We start from the raw sequence: 19,102 nt of genomic DNA on the forward strand, positions 1-19,102 counted from the left end.
TCCTGATATTCAGAGGGAACCCCCTGTGTTTCAGTTTGTGTCCATTGGTTCTTGTCCTGTCACTGGGCACCTCTGACCAGCCTGTCTCTTTGTATCCTCCCTTCAGATGTTTATACACACTAATCAGATCTCCCCCAAGCCTCCTCCAGGCTGAACAGTCCCAGCCCTCTCATTCTCTTGTTGTAGGAGAGATGCTTTATTTCCTTTATCATCTTCATTAACCCTCCATTAGACTCTTTCCAGTACGTCCATGTCTTTCATGTCACAGGGGCCCAGGACTAGACCCAAGATGTAGGTGTGGCCTTGTACCTCTCTCTATCAATGAATTTTGGACACTTGTGTTTTTTATTATTTTTATTTATTAGTTGTCATTCTTTGACATGATGAATACTTACAGCAGTATGTTAAAAAAGATACAATTAAGTCTCTTGGCATCACTGCATAGCAGTCACAGCATTTTCACACAATCTAGTGCTTCCTTTTAGAATGATGCATATGGCAAATATACGCACATATGTGGGCTGATTCTTGGTCCCAGTGAAGTTGGTGGGACCAGTGTTTGGCCCATTGAGTCGTACAAGATATGTGAATATGTATATATAAAATGCTTTACAATAAACATGACATATACAATCTTGATTTCAGAGATAAGCAGAATATATTTTTACATCCAAGTCAAACTTATGCTCTGCACTGAAAGTTTATGTACCTAAAATATTGGATGACTTATAGAAACAAATAATACAGTAAACGTTTGCACCAATCAAAATAATTCAGACACACGTTCATGGCATGAAGCTTGCCTTGTGGTTTTATTCTGTTTTGTTTAGGTTTTGGCATGGCTTTTTTTTTTCTTCTTTTAAATTCATGGGGTCTTAATTTAAGTTTTATTACTGGATCTGTGGGCAGTGGTGTCTGGAGGAGAGTGGGAGAATCTTATGGAGTGCTGATCTGAGTTTATTAGAATGAAAGGCTATAGGTGTCTGGTATCTGATATCTGAAAACAAAAGGAGTGTTTCTCCTTTCCAAGAGCAGTCCATTTGGAAGGACTCATGGGCAGTCCACCTCTGTTTTGATGGTTGAACTTTCCATTAGAAGTTTCCAGAGTTAAGAAAAGCTGTTAAGACAGCTGCCGTGCAGTTTGAGATGTAGATTATTCCTTTTGCTGTGGCAACAACCTTCTCATTGGTCATTATAGGAGACTGATTTTCTTTGTGAAAACCAGTAGTCCATGTGAAAAGAACAGATTGATGTTAGAGAGAACATACAGAGGTGCTACTTAATGTCAGCTACTCATCTGACTGCTTCTATTTTTTAGGAGTATTCATTTGTTATAGTTCTTGTTTTCCCATTTTGGTTGGTGGCCTGAATGTCGGCCCTTAGAAACCCAAAGGCAGGTTGAACCTTTACTTAATGAAAGTGCATATGCATATATTGTTCTAACCAACTTAAAAATGTCACTTATTACCACTCTATTTATTCAGAATTTTGCCTCTTTGATAAAATGAAGCCTGCATTTGAAGAAACTGGTTTTAATCAATTAAGTGAAGATTTGTGCGGCATTGTTAGGGTGTGTTAAGCTTCTTCTTAGCAATTATCTGCTTCCTTCATTACATACATGAAAAACTTTTTGAAAGTTTGAAAATGAAAGTTTTAAAACTGCAGTCTTCTAGCTGCAGTGGCCCAGTAAGAAAGGAAAATGTCTCACAAGGTCTTCCTCTAAAGTCTTCCAATAAGGCTGCCAGAGTAATAATCCATGGACTTTGTATGTCTGCACATACATTTTTTTTCCATTCAGTTCATACACTGTCCTGCTGGCATCCTTGGGGAGAAGTCCCAGCCCCACAGTGTTCTCTATGCTACTAGATAATACCAAGCACTGGTGTTGCTGAATCAGCTGCAGCAGATATGGTTTGGCTTATTTTTCTGGGGAATAATAGAATTGTGAAGGTTGGAAAAGACTTTTAAGATCATCCAGTCCAATCACAGACCCCAGTGAATCTGGTTGCCAGAGCCTGGTTTTTCAGCTCACTTTTATCTAGAGCACCTGAGGCAAACTGGTCCAGACCCAAACTTCTGTAATGGCTTTGGCTTTGAACAACAGAAGCATTTCTAGAGCCACCCTGAACTTATTTCTTATTTCAAGCACCTTTTCATTAGATAGGGTGATTGAAATTCAGCAAGAATGTTCAGTGCACCCAACCTCAACCCCGGACAAAACAAACAGCAACAACAAAAAAACCCCTTTATTTTAAGAGCAGCTTTTCAAAGTTTATTAGGAAGATTTCTCTTGGTAAGAGCAGTCTTGTAATAGGCCCCTTAGGCTCTAATTACAGAAAAAACCTTGGATGCACTGTAGCTGTAACAGAACTTGACGTGCACTAAGCTCTCCTGTTGGACCTATTTTCTGGATGCTCCTCAGCAGCACAGCAATGTTTCTGTCAAGAGCTTTTTATGCTGCTAGGCACCAGGTTTATTTAACTAAACCTCAGAACACTTTAAAGAATTCTTTGAACTAGATGGAAAATGGCTTCATTTTCTTAGTATAAAAGACAAAACAAGGGAAATGATATTCTTTTGTATGTACTTAAGTGCTTGTAGGCAGCCCATTATACTGCTTGTATAATGTCCTAATAATTGTCCTAAATCTGTCATGAAGGAATATCTATCTAAAAAGCTGTAAAGTGGTGATGCTCCCACCTCCACCATCAGGTGGTTAAAAAGGCATTTATGTCCTATAGTTAGAAATAATTTTATTCTACCACAACTCGACTCCTTCTCTTTGACTGTTGTGGCACATCTAATATATGAGTCCTGTTTACAAGAGGGAGGAAGGAGAATTTTCTGTTACTCATAGCTAGTGATTTCCACCTTCCTATTTCACTGAATTTCAGTCCTTTTTTTCTGAAGATACAAGTCCAGTGACTGACTTAGTAGAATAAAGCATCCTTCACTAAACCTTGTGCATTCTGTTGTCCTTTAAACATGTTAGTCACTTTATGATTGTGAAGACTTTGTCTGACAGAGTCAGTGTTCCCTGTAACTAAAACTAAATTCTACTGCATCTACCCTTGCAACTCTCTAAGAGTTCTCTCAAACACCAACTTAAATAGTGCTTTGTTGGCCTGTCCAAAGACACTGTACCAGAACATGGTCACATGGCTATATCTGCTAGTTCTTTTGGAAAGCAGCTGTGCTGATTTGATGTGCTGAGGGTTTAACAATGCTTTACTTTGTCTGGACGCTATTAGATCTTTTGGGGAGAGAAGGCAATCCCTTTGGTGCCATGCAGTAGTGCCCAAGAATGCGATCTTGGTGAAATCATGGAAGCTTAAAGGAAGCTTCGCATAGAATGAACTGAGGCTGTTTATGACATAAGTAGGGCCATGTATCTTTCAGAAAAACCAACAATTCCTCAACTACTATGAAAGTTACGAGGACTTTCCTTAACAGGCTGACTGGAAAGCATTTCTTCCTTCAGTGAGTGAGACAGATCTAGCAGTTGGTTGAAGGTTTCTTTTCTTTTTTTCAATGAAAAGAAAAATACAAATGTATTTATATGCTGGATATCTGAGTAAGAGAATATAGGGGGGAACCCATATCCACTACAACATCGCTTAAGAAAAGAACTGAATTCCAGAATTATTAGGATGTCGTGCTTTTTAGATCATTATGCTATTTAATGAAAAAATCACACTCTTGACTTAATGTTAATCTGATTGAATTGTTGATCTGTGGTTGTTGCTGTGGACTTCTGGCTTTGCTTGTTTGTTTTGAACTTCAGGCTCTCTTTTTGCCTATACTGAATGTGCAAGGTGCTACGGTTTAACGACACGGACCCATATGGAATGTGTTTGAAGTTTTCAAGAAGTTATCCTGCCAGACTTCATTCCCTAATGACCTGTGGTACACCTTCGATAGTGGAAAGGCAGTACAGAATTGTATCTTGTGTTCATATGATTTTTGGCAGCTATCAGAAGATGAAGGATGCTAAAAGTTAAGGCTTTTATCCACAAACAACAGTGAATATTAATAAACTCTGTAACGTATTTACAAATGGTTTCTCTTGTATTAAAACTAACAGTATTCTGTTCACAGTGCCAATGTTTTTTACAGGTAGCAATCCCACAATACTCCAGTATTTTGGCATGGGAATCAGTAGCGTCTCGTATTTACAGAAAATATACACACATGAATATAAACATGTTACTTGAAACAGTACTCAAAAGGTAGATCTGTTCATGTTTCAGAGGGTTAGACTGTACAGCAACACCTTCCCCTTCATTTGCGAGGGAATACTGTTCCTTGCAATGAGAAGATGCCCGTCTTTTATCCAAAGTGGCATAAAAATGATTACCAAAATGAGCCTTGTTACACTGGAGTTGTGTACACAGAGTTGTGTAACTTCAGTCCAAAGTTTATAGATCTGTTTAGTGCACAGAATACAAAAGTTAAAAAGGTTTTTATTTTAATTACTAAAATAACCAGATTCTCTCTGCCCTCTGCGAGTGCTGTCTCACTCAACCAGTGTCCTCTGGGTTCTGAAGATGCTGGTGGTTTCATGTGCAGCCCAGCTGCCAGACTGGAAAGCGTACGGCGTTCTGGGCCTATATACATATGTCACAGTATGACTCATGGTAAATGAATATATAACCAAGAGTGCCTCTATCCTCCTCTGTTCTCTCGGTAATCCTCCCTGCTTCACGGCAGCAGTAACTGGCTCGGCTTCAGCTCTGCTGGCTGGGACCCTGCATTCAAGCAGTTCGTGATCTGAAGTGACAGATGGCATTAGGCATGCACAGAATGAAGAGAGGTGAGAGGAAGATGGAGGAGATCCAGAAAGGAACCAGCAGAACCATGGGTTTGTTCATGAGGACCCTTACAGTATCTGCTTTGCCATTTCTTCCCTTTCCATGGTCTTGACAACAGGCTCCTAACTCCTCAGGATTCTGCTTGCTGCTGTGATCAAGACGGAGATAGCAGTGCTATAAGGAAAAGTGCAAAGCTGCCACTAAGGAGTTTCTTCTTCATTTAAAGTCTGTTCCTGGCTGCCAGTCACTTGACCTGAGTGGTCATTGCTCCTACTACTGCTGTGTTGCTTATGGAGCAAACTCCTCCACTTTGCCTTGTTCCTCCTGAGATGGTTTAGCATGTTTTCAGATAAGGGGGTGTCTCCTGTAAACTGGGCCCACCTCTCAAAGAGTGGCTCTACAATGTACGTCATGAACCCTAGGGAGAAAGAGTACAGCAGGTGAGGAACAAATTAATTCCCTGAGTGCATTATCCCCCACAGAGTTCCTGAGCAGAGTACAGTGCTACAAGTTGTGAAAACCTTGAAGAGAAATGATGACAATAAGCATTCAAGCAACCATCAGCTCCTCTTGAAATGGGCAACTTTTGACAGCACGCATTGCAATGATAGGGATCTGTCTGTCTGGGGTAAGTTAAATTGGACAGAGTGCATCCTACTCTGAGGAGATTTCAGACTAGAAAGTAACCCTCTGCCTTAAATGGTTGGTTTGGACAGGTTTCTTTTTTACACATTCTAATAAGGATGTTTATTGTGACTCTTATGCTATCAGTAGTGGTTTTCAGTGTTAAATTTATTCTAGAAACAGGGGAACAGGCTCCCCTGCCTCAGCTGTGCATGAGAGCTGAGCATGGGTTGCACTGGTGTCCAAGCCCCTTGAAGTGCTTGAGGTTATCGCTGCAAAAGCAGTGAGTAATGCTGTGGTTTTTCTACTTCCTATGCCAGAACCTTCCAGGCTCCAGTAGCTTGGGGGCTTCCATATACTGTCTTATATGTCATAAATATCTTTTGTACTGCAGAGTGCAGACAAGGACAGCAGTTGAGATATGTGTGCTGACCTTTGATATCCCTTTGATATCACATGGGAAGGCGATGCAACAACTTCTCTGCGTCAGAAATAGTTGTCTGTTCTGACCTGCTGAAGAGTGACCTTAACGTGGGGTTGTATTGCATACAGGAAAAGCTTGCATTTAAGTTCGTGTACTTCTAGCAAAATCACTGATAGATGAAAACAAATGGAAATAAAACTTTTAAGGCTTAAATCTGCAGTTTGATTCCCACAAAAACAAGCTCAGAAAAAATGTTTCAAGGCCCACTCTAGTGCAGTATGGCTGTATCTTTGTTACATGGGGACAGACAAATGGTAGCTGGTTTATCTGTATGTAGTATCTATCTGCAGGTTGTTGTAATACAGACAACTTACTTTATATCAATTTCTGCCTGATATTTCTGGAAGAGGAAGATAAACACCTAAGAAGCAATTGTTCTGTTGTGATACTAGTAGTGTTTTGTGGTTATACAGCTATCTGCTTAACAACCTATGCATATGGTGTGAAACTGCAGATGTGTTTATGGAAATGCTAACTGCGAAGTAACCACTGGGCTGCTGAGAGTCATGTGCAAGCACTGCCATGGAAACTTTCTTGCTGCTTGAGCTCAATCTGCTGTCCAGCAAGGGGAGGCTATGGGGATGGCAGTGTGCAGCACAGAGAACTGCTCAGTGCTCTACAGGCAGTGTGACAGGGGGATGCATATGGAGGACAGCTCAAATGTTTTTAAAAAGAAGGGAAAATGAAGAAACTGGAGTTGCTGCCCTGACTTGATGACCTGAGATACTCAGAGAACTACTAAGGCAACAGTGAACATGGCCTGAAGGCTCTTAATGAATCTTTTCATGTTCAGCACTGGATCCTGCAGGAGCATCATACTGTGCAGTGTTTACAAAGAATCTGTGGGAAACTGGACAGAAAAATAAGGGGGCTGCTACTTTAAATGAGAGGTTTTGCAGTGTGCTCAGCAGTTGTGGAGATACTTTTCCTTCATCCCAAACAGCCAAAGTATTCCACAGCAATAAGATTGCAACTGGCTGATGACGCATTTGAAGCAATGTTGTTACGTGTCAACTGATGAAGACAGCAAGAAGTAAGTCAATCCTAGATCAGGTATTCAATATTCAGGAAGCTGACCTTTGCTGCTGATTCACTGGGTTTATGTTGCAGATGGATTTTATCGCATATCAGGTTTCAGTTTCTGTTTGAGCCTGTGCCACGCAGAGATAGATAAACGTGGAGGAGACAGAATGAAGCTAACACTTACTTACCAATCTGAATGCTTGGGACTGTATCCTTCTGCTGGTTACAAAGTGGGCTTATTTCCAGTTCAAATTTTTGTTCCAGGTCACCTACAACATTAAAAAAGGAAATAATTATTTCTGCTACTTTTATTTCCACACCTGCATCAAACTCATACAATGACTTCAGCTGTATGGTTTTCAGCAGCTGGATCCTGGCACCAGTGAGAACCACATTAAATGTCTAAGTACCTTATTTGTCTCTTTGGCCTCTTTTTGTTCTTCAAGGTATCAAAGAAACTGAGTAAGCATGCAAAGAAGAAAAATCTCTCCAAGTAAAGGTGAATTTTGAATGAACATTAAATGTAAACACTTTGTAAGTATTTTGAGAACCTTCATTTTTAAGATAGATAGCTTCTCTAACATCCTACTAGAAAACTGCAGTGCTACAGCGTGAGTTGCTTCTGTGTGCTTGTAAAAATTGCTGTTGAAGGATGATGGTGCCTGGCAACCCACAGCTGTGTCTGCACCAGCAAACTACTACAAGCCAGAGCAGCAATTCATGTGTCAAAAATCATAGGATTAAGGTTGTAAGCAGGAAAGAAGGATGAAATTCAAGTTCGTCTTACATTTGTGTCATATATAGTTTTGTATGAGGGCTATTCTTATGCTGAACTTGCATCATTAATTCCCTGGGTCATCCAGGAAGTTCTTACAGAGTCTCCTGTACAAAATGGACTTGAAATTAAGTGGCTGATTGAACTCCTTCCCACTTTCACAGAGCAGCATGGGATCAATTGGAGGATGATGTTTCAGGACAGTTCCAGGTTCACATCCAGAAGACTCCTGCAGTGACTGGCCCTACAGTCTGCTTTAAAATGTTGATGAACAGCTTCAGTGATGGATCTGCTCACCCTAACTCTACCTGCAGCAAAATTGACCACATTGGGCACTGTAACAATGCTTACACGTAGTCAGTAGAAACTGTTCCTGCAAGGTGGAAAAAGGGTCACACAGAACACTTCCATACATTTATTTACTATTTAATACAATTATTTATTAATTTATCTATTTATTTTATTTTATTTACATTCATTTATTTTTTAATTAGCTGGATTCCAGGCTGGATGGGGCTCTGGGCAGTCTGGTCTAGTGGTGGGTGACTTTATACCCAGGAAGGGGGTTGAAACTAGGTGATCACTGTGGGCCTTTTCAAACCAGGCCATTCTGTGATTGCTAAGAACATAATGGCAATGGATAGCAATGATCACAGAGATGCTGGAGTGGCAGGAGAGGACCACAGGTTAGCTGCATACAAGAACTCAGCAGCACAGCAGCTCAGGGAGCCTTGATTTCTCCAGTTGAAGATGCTGTTGCCATGCAGACAGCAACCACCTGTCTCATAGGGGAGATCTGATTTCCACATGCAAGCATTAGTCCATTAGATGATTGCTGCAAATTAATATTTTTAAACACTGTGAGTGGAACTCTCATCTTATGTGGTTGCTTGCATTCTCAGAGACACTACCAGGCTTCAAGTCTTTGGGGCACTGCATGAGGTACAGCCCCTTTCCTGAGTACAGCACAGCTACGTACAGGCTGTGCTGTTCTGCTTGTCCATTTTATTTACTAATAAGGATGGATAATGCAAGTGCTGTTTAGAACAAATGTATCCATAAATAATGTTATGCTAGAACAGACATAACATCACATTCAACCTAAAACAAACGTTTTTGCTTCATATCCACTGTTTCTGTTTGAAAGCACATTTATTCTATACCCAGTAATGGACAGTTTTGACTCAGCCTCTATCATCCTGTACATACTATGTGCATTTTTAAGCCTTACCTTTCTCTCTACTGCAGCACACAATTGCTTCTTAAATGTGAGGGGAGCGTTTTCATTTTAACTAGGTAGTTAGGAAATATCAGGGAAGCATTTTGAGCCTCACAAACAATCAAATGGTGTTAAAATGGCATTAGAAATGTTTCATAACAAAACAAAAACCAAGGAGTTCAAACTTCTGTATGCATAACAGAAGAAAAACTAAACAGTGCACTAATTCTGGTTATACCTGCCTACAAACATCACAAAAAATACCTTCTAGACCCAGCATCGTTTTTAAGGAGGTAGAGAGGTCTAAAATAATACGTACTTTAACATACTTTACCATGACTACACAGCCACCAGTGACAGTCAAACTCAGCATTCTGAACAGGCTCCCACATAACTGCTCCTATTTTCCTTGTGCAGCTCTAACTGGTCTCATATGTATAGTGCATATAAAACTTGTCTCATAGAGGTATATTTTAGAATGGTATGTTGGGAGTCTCGGGGAAAAAGCAGAAGTCTAAAGCAGAAGTCTGTAAGAGCTGAGGCTGCTGCCTTTCTTAGCGTGGTCCCTTGAGGTCCTAAAGATGAGGCATGGGACAACTGGGGCCCTGCCTTCACATCCTGGATATTATGCCTTGGCTGTACATCTGATGACACAAACCCACATCCTGCAAGTTGCTTCTGTTACTGCAAAAGCATCGAAGTCAAAGACATTTCACCGGTTTAAACTGACATTGGCCAAAAATTAACTTGTCCTACTTGTCCTTGTTTGTTAGAGCTATGGACTAACTGTACTAGGTACCAGCCCAAACGTCGCTTAATTCCATACAGCGGAACTTTAACTGAATTGAGTACTTCATTGTGTGCTCTTCCAGAATTTGTATCGCTTGCCTGAGGCTCTCAGGATGCTGTGAACAAAGAATTTAGCAGTGATTAAACTCCGCTGCACCCTGCCCATGTTGTAGCACAGCATGACCTTGCCTATGCAGATAGAGCCAAATGGTGCAATTACTGGGTTTAAAAAAAGCCCTGCATGACTGAGCTCTCTGCAGGGGTCTGAAGCATTTGCAATAGGTTCTAGCAGAGCACTGGCTTGCCTACTTTGTTCCTGTAAGCCGTGTGAGGAGGGGGGGCTTGCCATGCTGGGGAACTGCTTTTGAACTCTCTGCATTTGTACGCAAAAGAGTGCGTCATGTTTGGGAAACTTGAAGGGTGAGACTCCTGTAGGAGTTGTAGTGAGAGTCTGAACAGTGAGATAAAACGCAGCAGCCAGTGGGATGATTCAAGGCCAGGCTGGACAGGACCCTGGACAGCCTTATCTAGTGTCTGATTTACAGCATGGCAACCCTGCCTGAAGTAGAACTAGATGATCCCTTCCAACCCAAGCCAATCTGTGATTTTAGCATACTGTAGCCCTGACGTGGTTTCATCATGCTAAGGCTGGCCTGAAAGGTCTCAGTGCGGAGGCAAGCTGTGGGTTCCTCTGCAAAATTTAAGAGCTGAGGTGCAGCACACTGTGAGAGGATTCAAGGACCAAGGAAGGCTGCCTCCACATAATGGCTCTGTGTCCCGAGCAGGGGCTGACCTTGGCGGTAGAACTCCTCACAGACCCGCTCGCTCCACTGCTTGCTCAGCTCCCACAGCCGGCAGGGGTTGCAGATGTCAGCACACTTGAGTGCAATCTGAAAGCAAAGGAGAAAAGCAGCAGTGAGAAAAGAGATCGTTATCCAGGAGTGCTTCAGTGGTAAATCTGCAGTTGTGAAACTCCCAGGCCTCACCAGCAGGAAGGGTTAAGATCACCCGTTGGGCGCTGAGTCTCGCCCAAATGTGCCTTTTGAGGAAAGAGCATTTACTTCAGCTGCAAACAAACCTTTCATTCAGCCCTCTGGTTTACTGCAGTGAGAACAAGAGGAGGGCCAAATTCCAAGATGGCAAAGTCTTCTGGATATTCCCTGCTAGGAGCAAGCCAAGACAAGCTGCAGGCTGGCTCCTGCTGATTGCCTGGCTCAGCTCCGTGTGCGATGCTGAGGGAAGGACGAGCCAAGCTGGTGCGAGACCGTTCAGGCGTTGCTTCCCTGTGGTCTGAGCGACCTCTCATCTCACTTTAGTTACACTTCATTTTAATGTCTGTGTGTTTTCCTTTACAACGCTCAGCACAGGGCCCTCTGCAATGCCTCTGGCTGGGTTTCACTTAGCTAACCAGTGCTATTACGTGCTTTGCAGGGGAATGAGTACAGCAGGGCAAGAGATTTTTACAATCAAGTAACTGCTTCGTAAAAGTGAGCTATGTAATGGTCTGTCTGTCTTACTGCTTGGAACAAGGTGCTGTGAGCCTCGCATCTTCCTAGATAACCTGAACACAGTCAGTCAGCAGGACAGAGGGCAGAATTCATCCAGCGCTCAGAGGAAAACACAAGTGTTTCCTGTATAATTTCAGATATGTTAACCAGAGGAGAGAGATCTCCAAGCCTCTTTTCTCTCTGGATTAAATTGATTAGCTTTAATGTTACCGTGAATTAAAACAACATTCGTTAACCTAGCCTCATCCATGAACACTTCTTGTTTTCTTTTTTCCTTCTTCCACAAATAATCCTCCAACTTAGCAAATCTCACCCGGCCTCTGTCCTAGTTTCTATCTATCTTCAAGGAAGTGCATAAGGAATTTTTTTGCTATAGTTGAAAACTGTAAGCCCCGTGCCTTGACATTTGCACAACTTTCTTGCCTAATCTAACCAGAAATATGATAAGCCCATCATCCTGCCCTGCGTGGGCTGTGCAGGAACCTGACAGAAGACCATGTTTCATGGAGGGCAGACGAGCAGATTGCTGCATTTCCCACGCTTCTGGAGGGGGAAGAAGCAACAGATCAGCACTTACTTCCTTGCGGCTGTCACCTTTCCCGTAACCTCGGCACAGTGGAAGCGTGTAGATGTTTGTTTTTGTAAATGACAATGATTAAACTCTTTTATGTATTTAAGATGGAAACTGACGTCATTTCTGCACAGAATCATGCATATACAGCTACTTTAATCACAATAATGTGTTTATAAGTAGAGGCTTTTTTTGAGGAGGCAGTTAACGACTGAAGCTTAGCTAGAATAATCAGTTTGAATCTGTTTCATTTTTAAATAAAACATGGTTTCTTCATTAGCAGGAAAGATTCAATAGAGAAACACCTGCTGCCATAGCAACAGCTGTCTCTGCAGAGACAGTTTATGAACATCAGCCACAGGAACAGATCTTGGACACCTTATGTCAGATTGTCTTGGGAAAAACACCAAGAAGGGGGCACTCCTGCCCATCACTAGAAAATAACACCAGCAAAGTGATATTTGCCATAAGGAGAATAAAATTGAGGCATTACTTGAAAGAGATGCGGTGGTCTAGAAGTAACTAGTAGCATATCATCATTTCTAAGCATGTGACACTCCTATGTCTGCTGCATTCCCAGCTTTTTAACCCAAGGAAATCACGTAAGGTTAATACTAAATGCATCTTAAGCTTTTCTGACATGCCAGAAACAGGTTATAGTGATAGGTAATGTGATGCTATTGGTCAGACACACTGTCCTGCGCTATTCTAACATGTCCTAGGAAATACCACAACTTGAATAAGAAAGCAATAGTGGTAACAAATTATTAATACTTACCTGTAGCATAAAATGTCTGTCTCGTGCATCCTCCAGTCTCAAATCCTGATTGTCAAGGTGAGACTTCAGACGAATCAAAAACTCATTCTGTCTGTTGATGTCTGTTGCCAAGATCAGGGAGCCTAACTGCTGTTCGATGTCTTGTCTGCAATTAAGGAAAATAAGCCTCATCAGTCACGGAACCATTGGACTCTAATAGCTCAAAACAACCTGCTACACACCACAGCCAGCATAAAGCTTCCTCATTCTTTACAGATCCAATCTGATCTGATTGGTCATTTTCTGCTGGGGTTGATAGGATACAACTGCTCTAGCTGCCTAAATGGCTTCGGCAGGAAAGGATAATGTGGAAGAAAGATGCTTGTTTGCGTAGGTGGTTGTGAAAGCTTCCAGAAAGCACTAGGAAAGGGAAAATCAAATAGCATGGTACATCTAGAAAAACACATCTTACTCCAGCCACTGAAGAATGCACATTTAAAGTAGTACTGAACAGAAGTTGCTGGTTTGATGTGAACGATTTCTAGAGGGGTAAAGAGCTTACTGCTTCCAGGTAACTTGTGCATACGTCTGGCAAAGTCACCTGTAATTAAACCTTAGCATTGCTGGGTGCTCATTGTCTCGATCTCCATTCCTTGGTGAGAGCAGCAGGACATTCAGCCTACTCTCCAGACACATCCAACCCACAGCCCACAGGCTGCATGCAGCCCGGCACAGCTGGCACTGTGGCTTCCCCCCTGCCCCATGCCATCATGGTGGCAGCCCGGCCCCTCAGCACCCACCAAACATGGGAGTGCTATCAGCCCCATGAGGGCACAGGGCAGTGCCAGCTCACAGTGCTGGCAGATATGTTGATGGATTTTGATACGTTGGCTAGACACAGTCCTGTGAACAGAGAAAAACACGCAGCCGTGCTTTTTCTTTTGATAAAGGAATTTGAGAACAGGCTACAAGACTGACAAAAAAAAATCATCAGTCATTTGCAACTCCATTTCCAGTCCACATGAATATATGACTCGTGAATTTTCAAATGGAATGTATAGAGTTGAAATCCCAAATTTGATCATGACTCTCTACCCATTTTCATAAGCCCTCTCTTACCAGAATTACACCTCACTTCACAATCATGCCTTAGTCATGTCATTGCTTTTTGGCAGTACGTGGCAACAGTGACAGTCAGTTACCACTGCTGGTGCAGACTTTTATAAGCACAGCATGCAGGCTCTTATTCATTGCTGGTGAAAATGCACAGCAAATGGTGGTTACTGTGTTGAAAACCAATGTTTTGTAGCTGAGAATTTGCTCTTCTAAATAGTGTTGTGCTCTTTCTGTTCATTCTGTTTTCCATGGAAATAATTAGGAAGCATTACTTTTGGAGCAATCTTTGTAGATGTGGCTCCAGACAGCTTCTTTTTACTCAGTGCAGCCCAGGCAAGCCAAAAAGTTGGACAGCCTACTCTGAAGTCTGGCCTCACTGCCCGTGCCCCTTTGAAGGAGAGTGACGGAAGCCAAGGATTAGTTTCAGAGATGTGTTTTCTCTAGCTGACACTTACGTCACCTCCTTGGGCAGATGAGCGAGGAGCCGTGATTCTCGAAGCATGCCTATCGTAGATCTCCAGTGATGATTTTCTAGCACTGAAACATTCTGGTAGGAACAAAAGAGATACATGCAAGGATTAGGCAGGTACATCTCATGATGCCCAGACTTGGTTGAATGTTGCTTGCCGTAACAAAACGAGAGACAATTAACATGAAAATCTTTGCTTTTTAGCCAGCTTTCAGATTAGAAGAATCTGTCTGAATTTCTATTGTTAAAGATACTGTACTCCTAGATACCCTAGCTAAGATTAACCATAGTTACTGGGGAAAAACAACAACAAAACAGCAACTTTCCAACCATAAGAACTCAGAACAAGCTATAAAGCTAGGAGCAGGCCTCATGACATTTAAAAGCAATTCTGTTCATCAGCCAACTTAAATATCCTTATTCTCCTCTTGCCTAAATACATCAGGATGGGATTTTGCAACCCTGTACTCTAACCAAGGAGAAATAAGGGATGTCCCTGCATGCTTGCTGCAGTGGTTTTGAGCTAAGCCACTGGTAGTGAGTTGTTCATATTTCTTCTGTCATGCTATCAACATAGATATGGAAAGACTGCTGGGTCAAGAATGCAGAGCAAGCATATGTAAAGATGTATTCATTGTAAAGATTACGCTGGGCTAGCTGAATTAAAATATGGCATAGAGTTAATTTCAAATCAAGGCACTGTAGTTTCATGAGTTAAATGTGAGAAAAGATTGGTACTCATCAGATTTCTCCTTTCTGTTCTCCTGCCTGCTCTCAGCTACAAGTAGAACCCCCAGTAGAGGACTTCTGCATTTTGTTTTTGTCTCTGCACCTCTTGGCAGTGTATGTACTCAGCCACCTGCACAGAGCAGAGCACACTGTGGGGCCCTCGGCCCACCTTGTTAGACCTTGGTTCCCCCTCTGAAGCTTTGCTTAGCAAACAAATGATTTACCTGCATGGAAAGAGACACTTGTTTCCTTTTCTCTCCAACAGCTGAGTTTGAGAGACTGTCAGCCTCTGCCCTGCATCTACTTTTACTGTGCTGGCATGGAGCACTCCTGAGCTCTGCATGGAAACCTGCTTGCCTGACATTTGGTCACACTGAAGGTGAGCCAGAGCACGACTGAGCATACAGGCATCCAAGCACATCCTTGCATCCAGCTAATAATTACTCAAAGGAAAAATTAAGTCAGGTATCCAATCCAGATTTCCATTTCTGTAAATCCCCACTCTTCGCCTGCTGCTATTTGAGAACTCAAAGCCAGTAGAGCACCTACTATCCCATACTTAAAGGACATGGAACAGGGAAAAGGAAAGGTCAAGTTAACAAGTGACAAGTGAGCATGAAGTCATATGACTCCCCTGTTAAATGCGGATAGCCTGAATCCCTGAAGCAGTTGCCAACAATCAGGAGTCAGCTCTTCCACCCAGGAACGCTCTACTGCCTTATTAAGCCTAATTGCCATTAGTTATCTGATCACTTAGGCTGGAGGGGAGATCATCCATGCAGGGAGATCATCCATGATCTCTGTGATGGCCCGCAGACTGTTGTTTTTAGCTCTGATCTCCAGAGAGATTGCTTTCCCACGCTTTTTTTACCATACACGCAAATACACATACAAGCAAAGATAGCTTGCTTATACATAAATGACAGTTGTAGATAAAATGCAGTGCTACGGTAATTGACATGGGCCAAAGGTTTAAATACATTCAGAAAAGACCACAGAAAACAGTGGAGGATGGGTTCATTGATGGTCACTGACCCATCAGTGAGCTGTGCTTTTGTTTCAGGAAGCCTTGTACTACTGCTTGTCGGAGTAGAGAGGATAACTACCAGGTGAGCAACAATGCTGTACTTATCCCAGGTGCTTGTTCCTCTCTTTTACTGGTTGCTCTCAGAAACAGGATACTTGTCTAGACAGCCTGTGGCATGACCTACGGTAGTTGCTTTAAAGTTCTTTCCTTATATCTCTAGGCATGTTTGGGTAACTATCTACAACTCTTCCTTTGGTTTCTTCTATCTTGGTTTTTTTTTTTGTTTTTTTTTGTTTTTTTTTTAAGTTACTGCATTCATTAGTTGTTCCATTTCCTAGTCATGTGAAGCTAAATTTTCCTTCAACTTAATGCCAATTTAAGACATCCGTGCTGTTTACTTGCTTTCTAAAGGAAAAAGAAACACAAACCAACACCACTGTACATATTATCAACCCGGTGAGTCTTTTTACCTGGTACAGGCTGGCAAGGTGGTGTTTCGTTTTGATCAAAAATGGCTGGTTGACCCCTGGATGATCCACATCATGAGCTGCAGCAGCCAGCAGTCCAAGCATGATGTCCGATGGGGTGAGGAAGTTGGCAAGCTGAATCACACATTAATCACAACAAGAAAGCAAAGAGTAAACACTTCCCCTGGCCCCATCCCCCCTTTTGGCAGATAAACAAACCAGCTGACTACACGGGACTGCTCAGTTTTGTGCACAGACATCAAGAACAAAATAAACTAATAAATTGAGAGCAACCTTTTTGAGGTGGTTATTGAATGAATATCGGCAGAGTCAGACTATGTTAATGTCACTACAATCTGTATTTCTTATCATTTTCTGCTATCTAAAAAATAGCGCTTAAGTGTTTGTTGTTTTTTTTTTTTTTGTTTGTTTGTTTTTAATCCTGGGAAAACAACTTTGAGCATTATCTGAAAGCAACGTCAATGTGAAAGGCTGTCCTTACCTTGGGCTCCCTTAGATAGCAGTGCATAGCTTGTGTGACGTCAGCAGCATGGACAGCATTGTGGTAAGGGTTCTGGCTGTGGTAATCTTCTTGAACCATAACTAGGAAACAAAACAGAACACAAAGATCCTTTTGTCTCTGAATTCCATGTCCACTACTGGGGTTTAAAATACAATTTGAGGTTTCGCAGTCTAACTTTAGTTAACTCTAAACTTCGCCTAAGGAGTTTCTTCAAATACCTGTATCTTACTGGTGGCTCTTACTGCGATACCTTCAGAAAAAAAAAAAGCATGAAAGGATCTGTGAGGCCCGTGGGGATACACTTGATCTAGTTCATAAATCAACTCTTTCTTGCCTCAGTGAAGGCTCTCATTCAGGAGTAAAATAAATAAGAAAGAAAGACAAATTTATCCACAACGGAGTGTAATTATTTAGGCTGCTGTCACGGGGGAGTAATATGTCATTACGGCAGTACAGCCTGATTTACAGCAGCAGCAGAGGCCCTGACATCCTGGCACCATTTGCTATTTGAGGACTACAGTCCAAGGCATTCCTACAGAGAATCAAAAGGTACTGCATTTGCGTATTTGAAGAAAGATCTCCTGTGACAGCCACATCTGCGCTTCCATTTTAAAATACTACTCCCTCCTCCTGTTTCAGTTTGCAGAGCTGGAAGAGTTCCACCTGAATGCTTAGTGCATACCTGTTAAATCTCATTTGCATTAGCATTCAAGACCACTGAGGTTTGTGTTTCACGTTCATCTGCTCCTTGCAGCAATGCCTGCACCATTTTGGGGCAACACAACTCAAATGGTAGAAGTCCCAAAAAGGCTCACCCAAAATGCTCTTCTTCACACCATCAAATTGATCAAACAGGTAGAGTTACCACAGTGCTTGTCTCCAGCATGGACCACACCAAAGCAAATCCCTGCCTACACTTCGTTTTCAGTTCATTTGAAGCTATAGTCAGTACCCTTTAAACCCTCCACTCGCCATCTCTCATCATCATATTCACCTCATGCCATGCCACAGCAGCTAGTACATCCAGAGAGATCTGTCTCCACATCTGAGAAAAGACTTCAAGAAGTAACAGTAGTGCGTTTTTAAAGAAGAGATCCTGCCTTTGAAGCTCTATCTGACACTGACAAAACAACATTCAGCTGCATTCAAAACATGATGCAGAAAGCAACCGATTTTGGCCAGTTCCTTCCTTTGGTACACAGACAGCATGGGGCTAATATATCTGTTGGCAGGAACAGCAGCAGGGGCTTTCATCAACACTGTTCAGTGTAGACAGCTTGATATAATTTGTTAAATTTTGTACATAAGCTTTTAACTGCCCTGGGTCTCCTCAGTGGTCTATTAGTCAGTGAAATAATGTTGCTGCACCACAATTGTATTGTGCATGGGTAGGTCTTGCAATGCACGCCTGCCTGTGTGGGCCTCCTCTGCCTACCACATCTCTCTCTGCATGACATACATTTTTCTAAATCATCAGTGCAACTGTGGTAATGGGATGCTTAAGTCCAATACAGAGCCTTTTAAGACACTCAACTGACTTAACAGGTACTGAATTGAGTCCCCTACTGTATGTAAACTGTACCATAATAGATACCACAGAAATATCTGAAGTCGTTACAACAACACTGTGATTTTACAGAGATATGCAGAACAAGCCAATGCCTTTTTTGAGGCCCTATTTAAGCTGTAACCTGCATTCAATGACAGTTTAAAGGTGAGCACTTACCTAAAAACCTATGTAATGTAACCATATCTAGCTGGAAATGGTGAATAAGTCCATGCACGTTGAAGAGGTGACAGAGCAGTGTTACGAGACTGTTTCCTAAAAGCAGAGAGGAACAACTCTCAGATTGCATTAAAGTGTAGTTATCAAACAAGACTAAGAATGTTGGTAGTTTCCTGTTAGTGAGTTCCTATCACCTTAGTTCCCAACACATCAGCATAGCTGATACTCATATACTCAAAAAATGAATTTATACATATATTACTCTCTTACACAAACAAGACTTGACAGTATGACTATGTCAGTCCCACTTGGTAACACTGGTCTGGTAAGAATGAAATGTGAATTTCATATCAGGAACACTGACAAAACTGAGCCTAAATATCAACTATATTATATTATCAACTACACATACACAGTGTTTAGAAAAGTTTGCACTGCATAATTCGATGCTGATGTTTCCAGAAAAGTTAGAGAAAAAAAACCA

At 41.9% G+C, this 19,102-nt stretch overlaps 1 protein-coding gene and 1 long non-coding RNA gene across 6 annotated transcripts in view; one reads left to right on the plus strand and one right to left on the minus strand.

Moving 5' to 3' along the window:
- Positions 1–2,245: 2,245 nt before the first annotated feature.
- Positions 2,246–19,102, minus strand: part of PDE7B (phosphodiesterase 7B) — a 150,742-nt gene continuing 133,885 nt past the window's right edge. For all 5 annotated transcript variants that reach the window (XM_032443634.2, XM_032443635.2, XM_085543580.1 and 2 more), the window contains 8 exons: positions 18,619–18,714; positions 16,872–16,972; positions 16,373–16,504; positions 14,133–14,224; positions 12,583–12,727; positions 10,519–10,615; positions 7,131–7,211; positions 2,246–5,229 (listed from right to left, as the gene is read on the minus strand). In XM_032443634.2, coding sequence (XP_032299525.2) covers positions 5,012–5,229; positions 7,131–7,211; positions 10,519–10,615; positions 12,583–12,727; positions 14,133–14,224; positions 16,373–16,504; positions 16,872–16,972; positions 18,619–18,714 — 962 coding nt within the window. In that variant the 3' untranslated portion in view covers positions 2,246–5,011. The remainder of the gene's footprint in view (positions 5,230–7,130; positions 7,212–10,518; positions 10,616–12,582; positions 12,728–14,132; positions 14,225–16,372; positions 16,505–16,871; positions 16,973–18,618; positions 18,715–19,102) is intronic.
- LOC146761406 (uncharacterized) lies at positions 14,327–16,662 on the plus strand. The gene is made up of 2 exons (XR_014944824.1): positions 14,327–15,254; positions 15,939–16,662. It is a non-coding gene; the product is annotated as an uncharacterized LOC146761406 (long non-coding RNA).

The sequence above is a fragment of the Coturnix japonica genome, chromosome 3 (assembly GCF_054131305.1).
Source record: "Coturnix japonica strain WE chromosome 3, WE-NBRP24, whole genome shotgun sequence".
NCBI classification, from domain to species: Eukaryota; Metazoa; Chordata; class Aves; order Galliformes; family Phasianidae; genus Coturnix; species Coturnix japonica.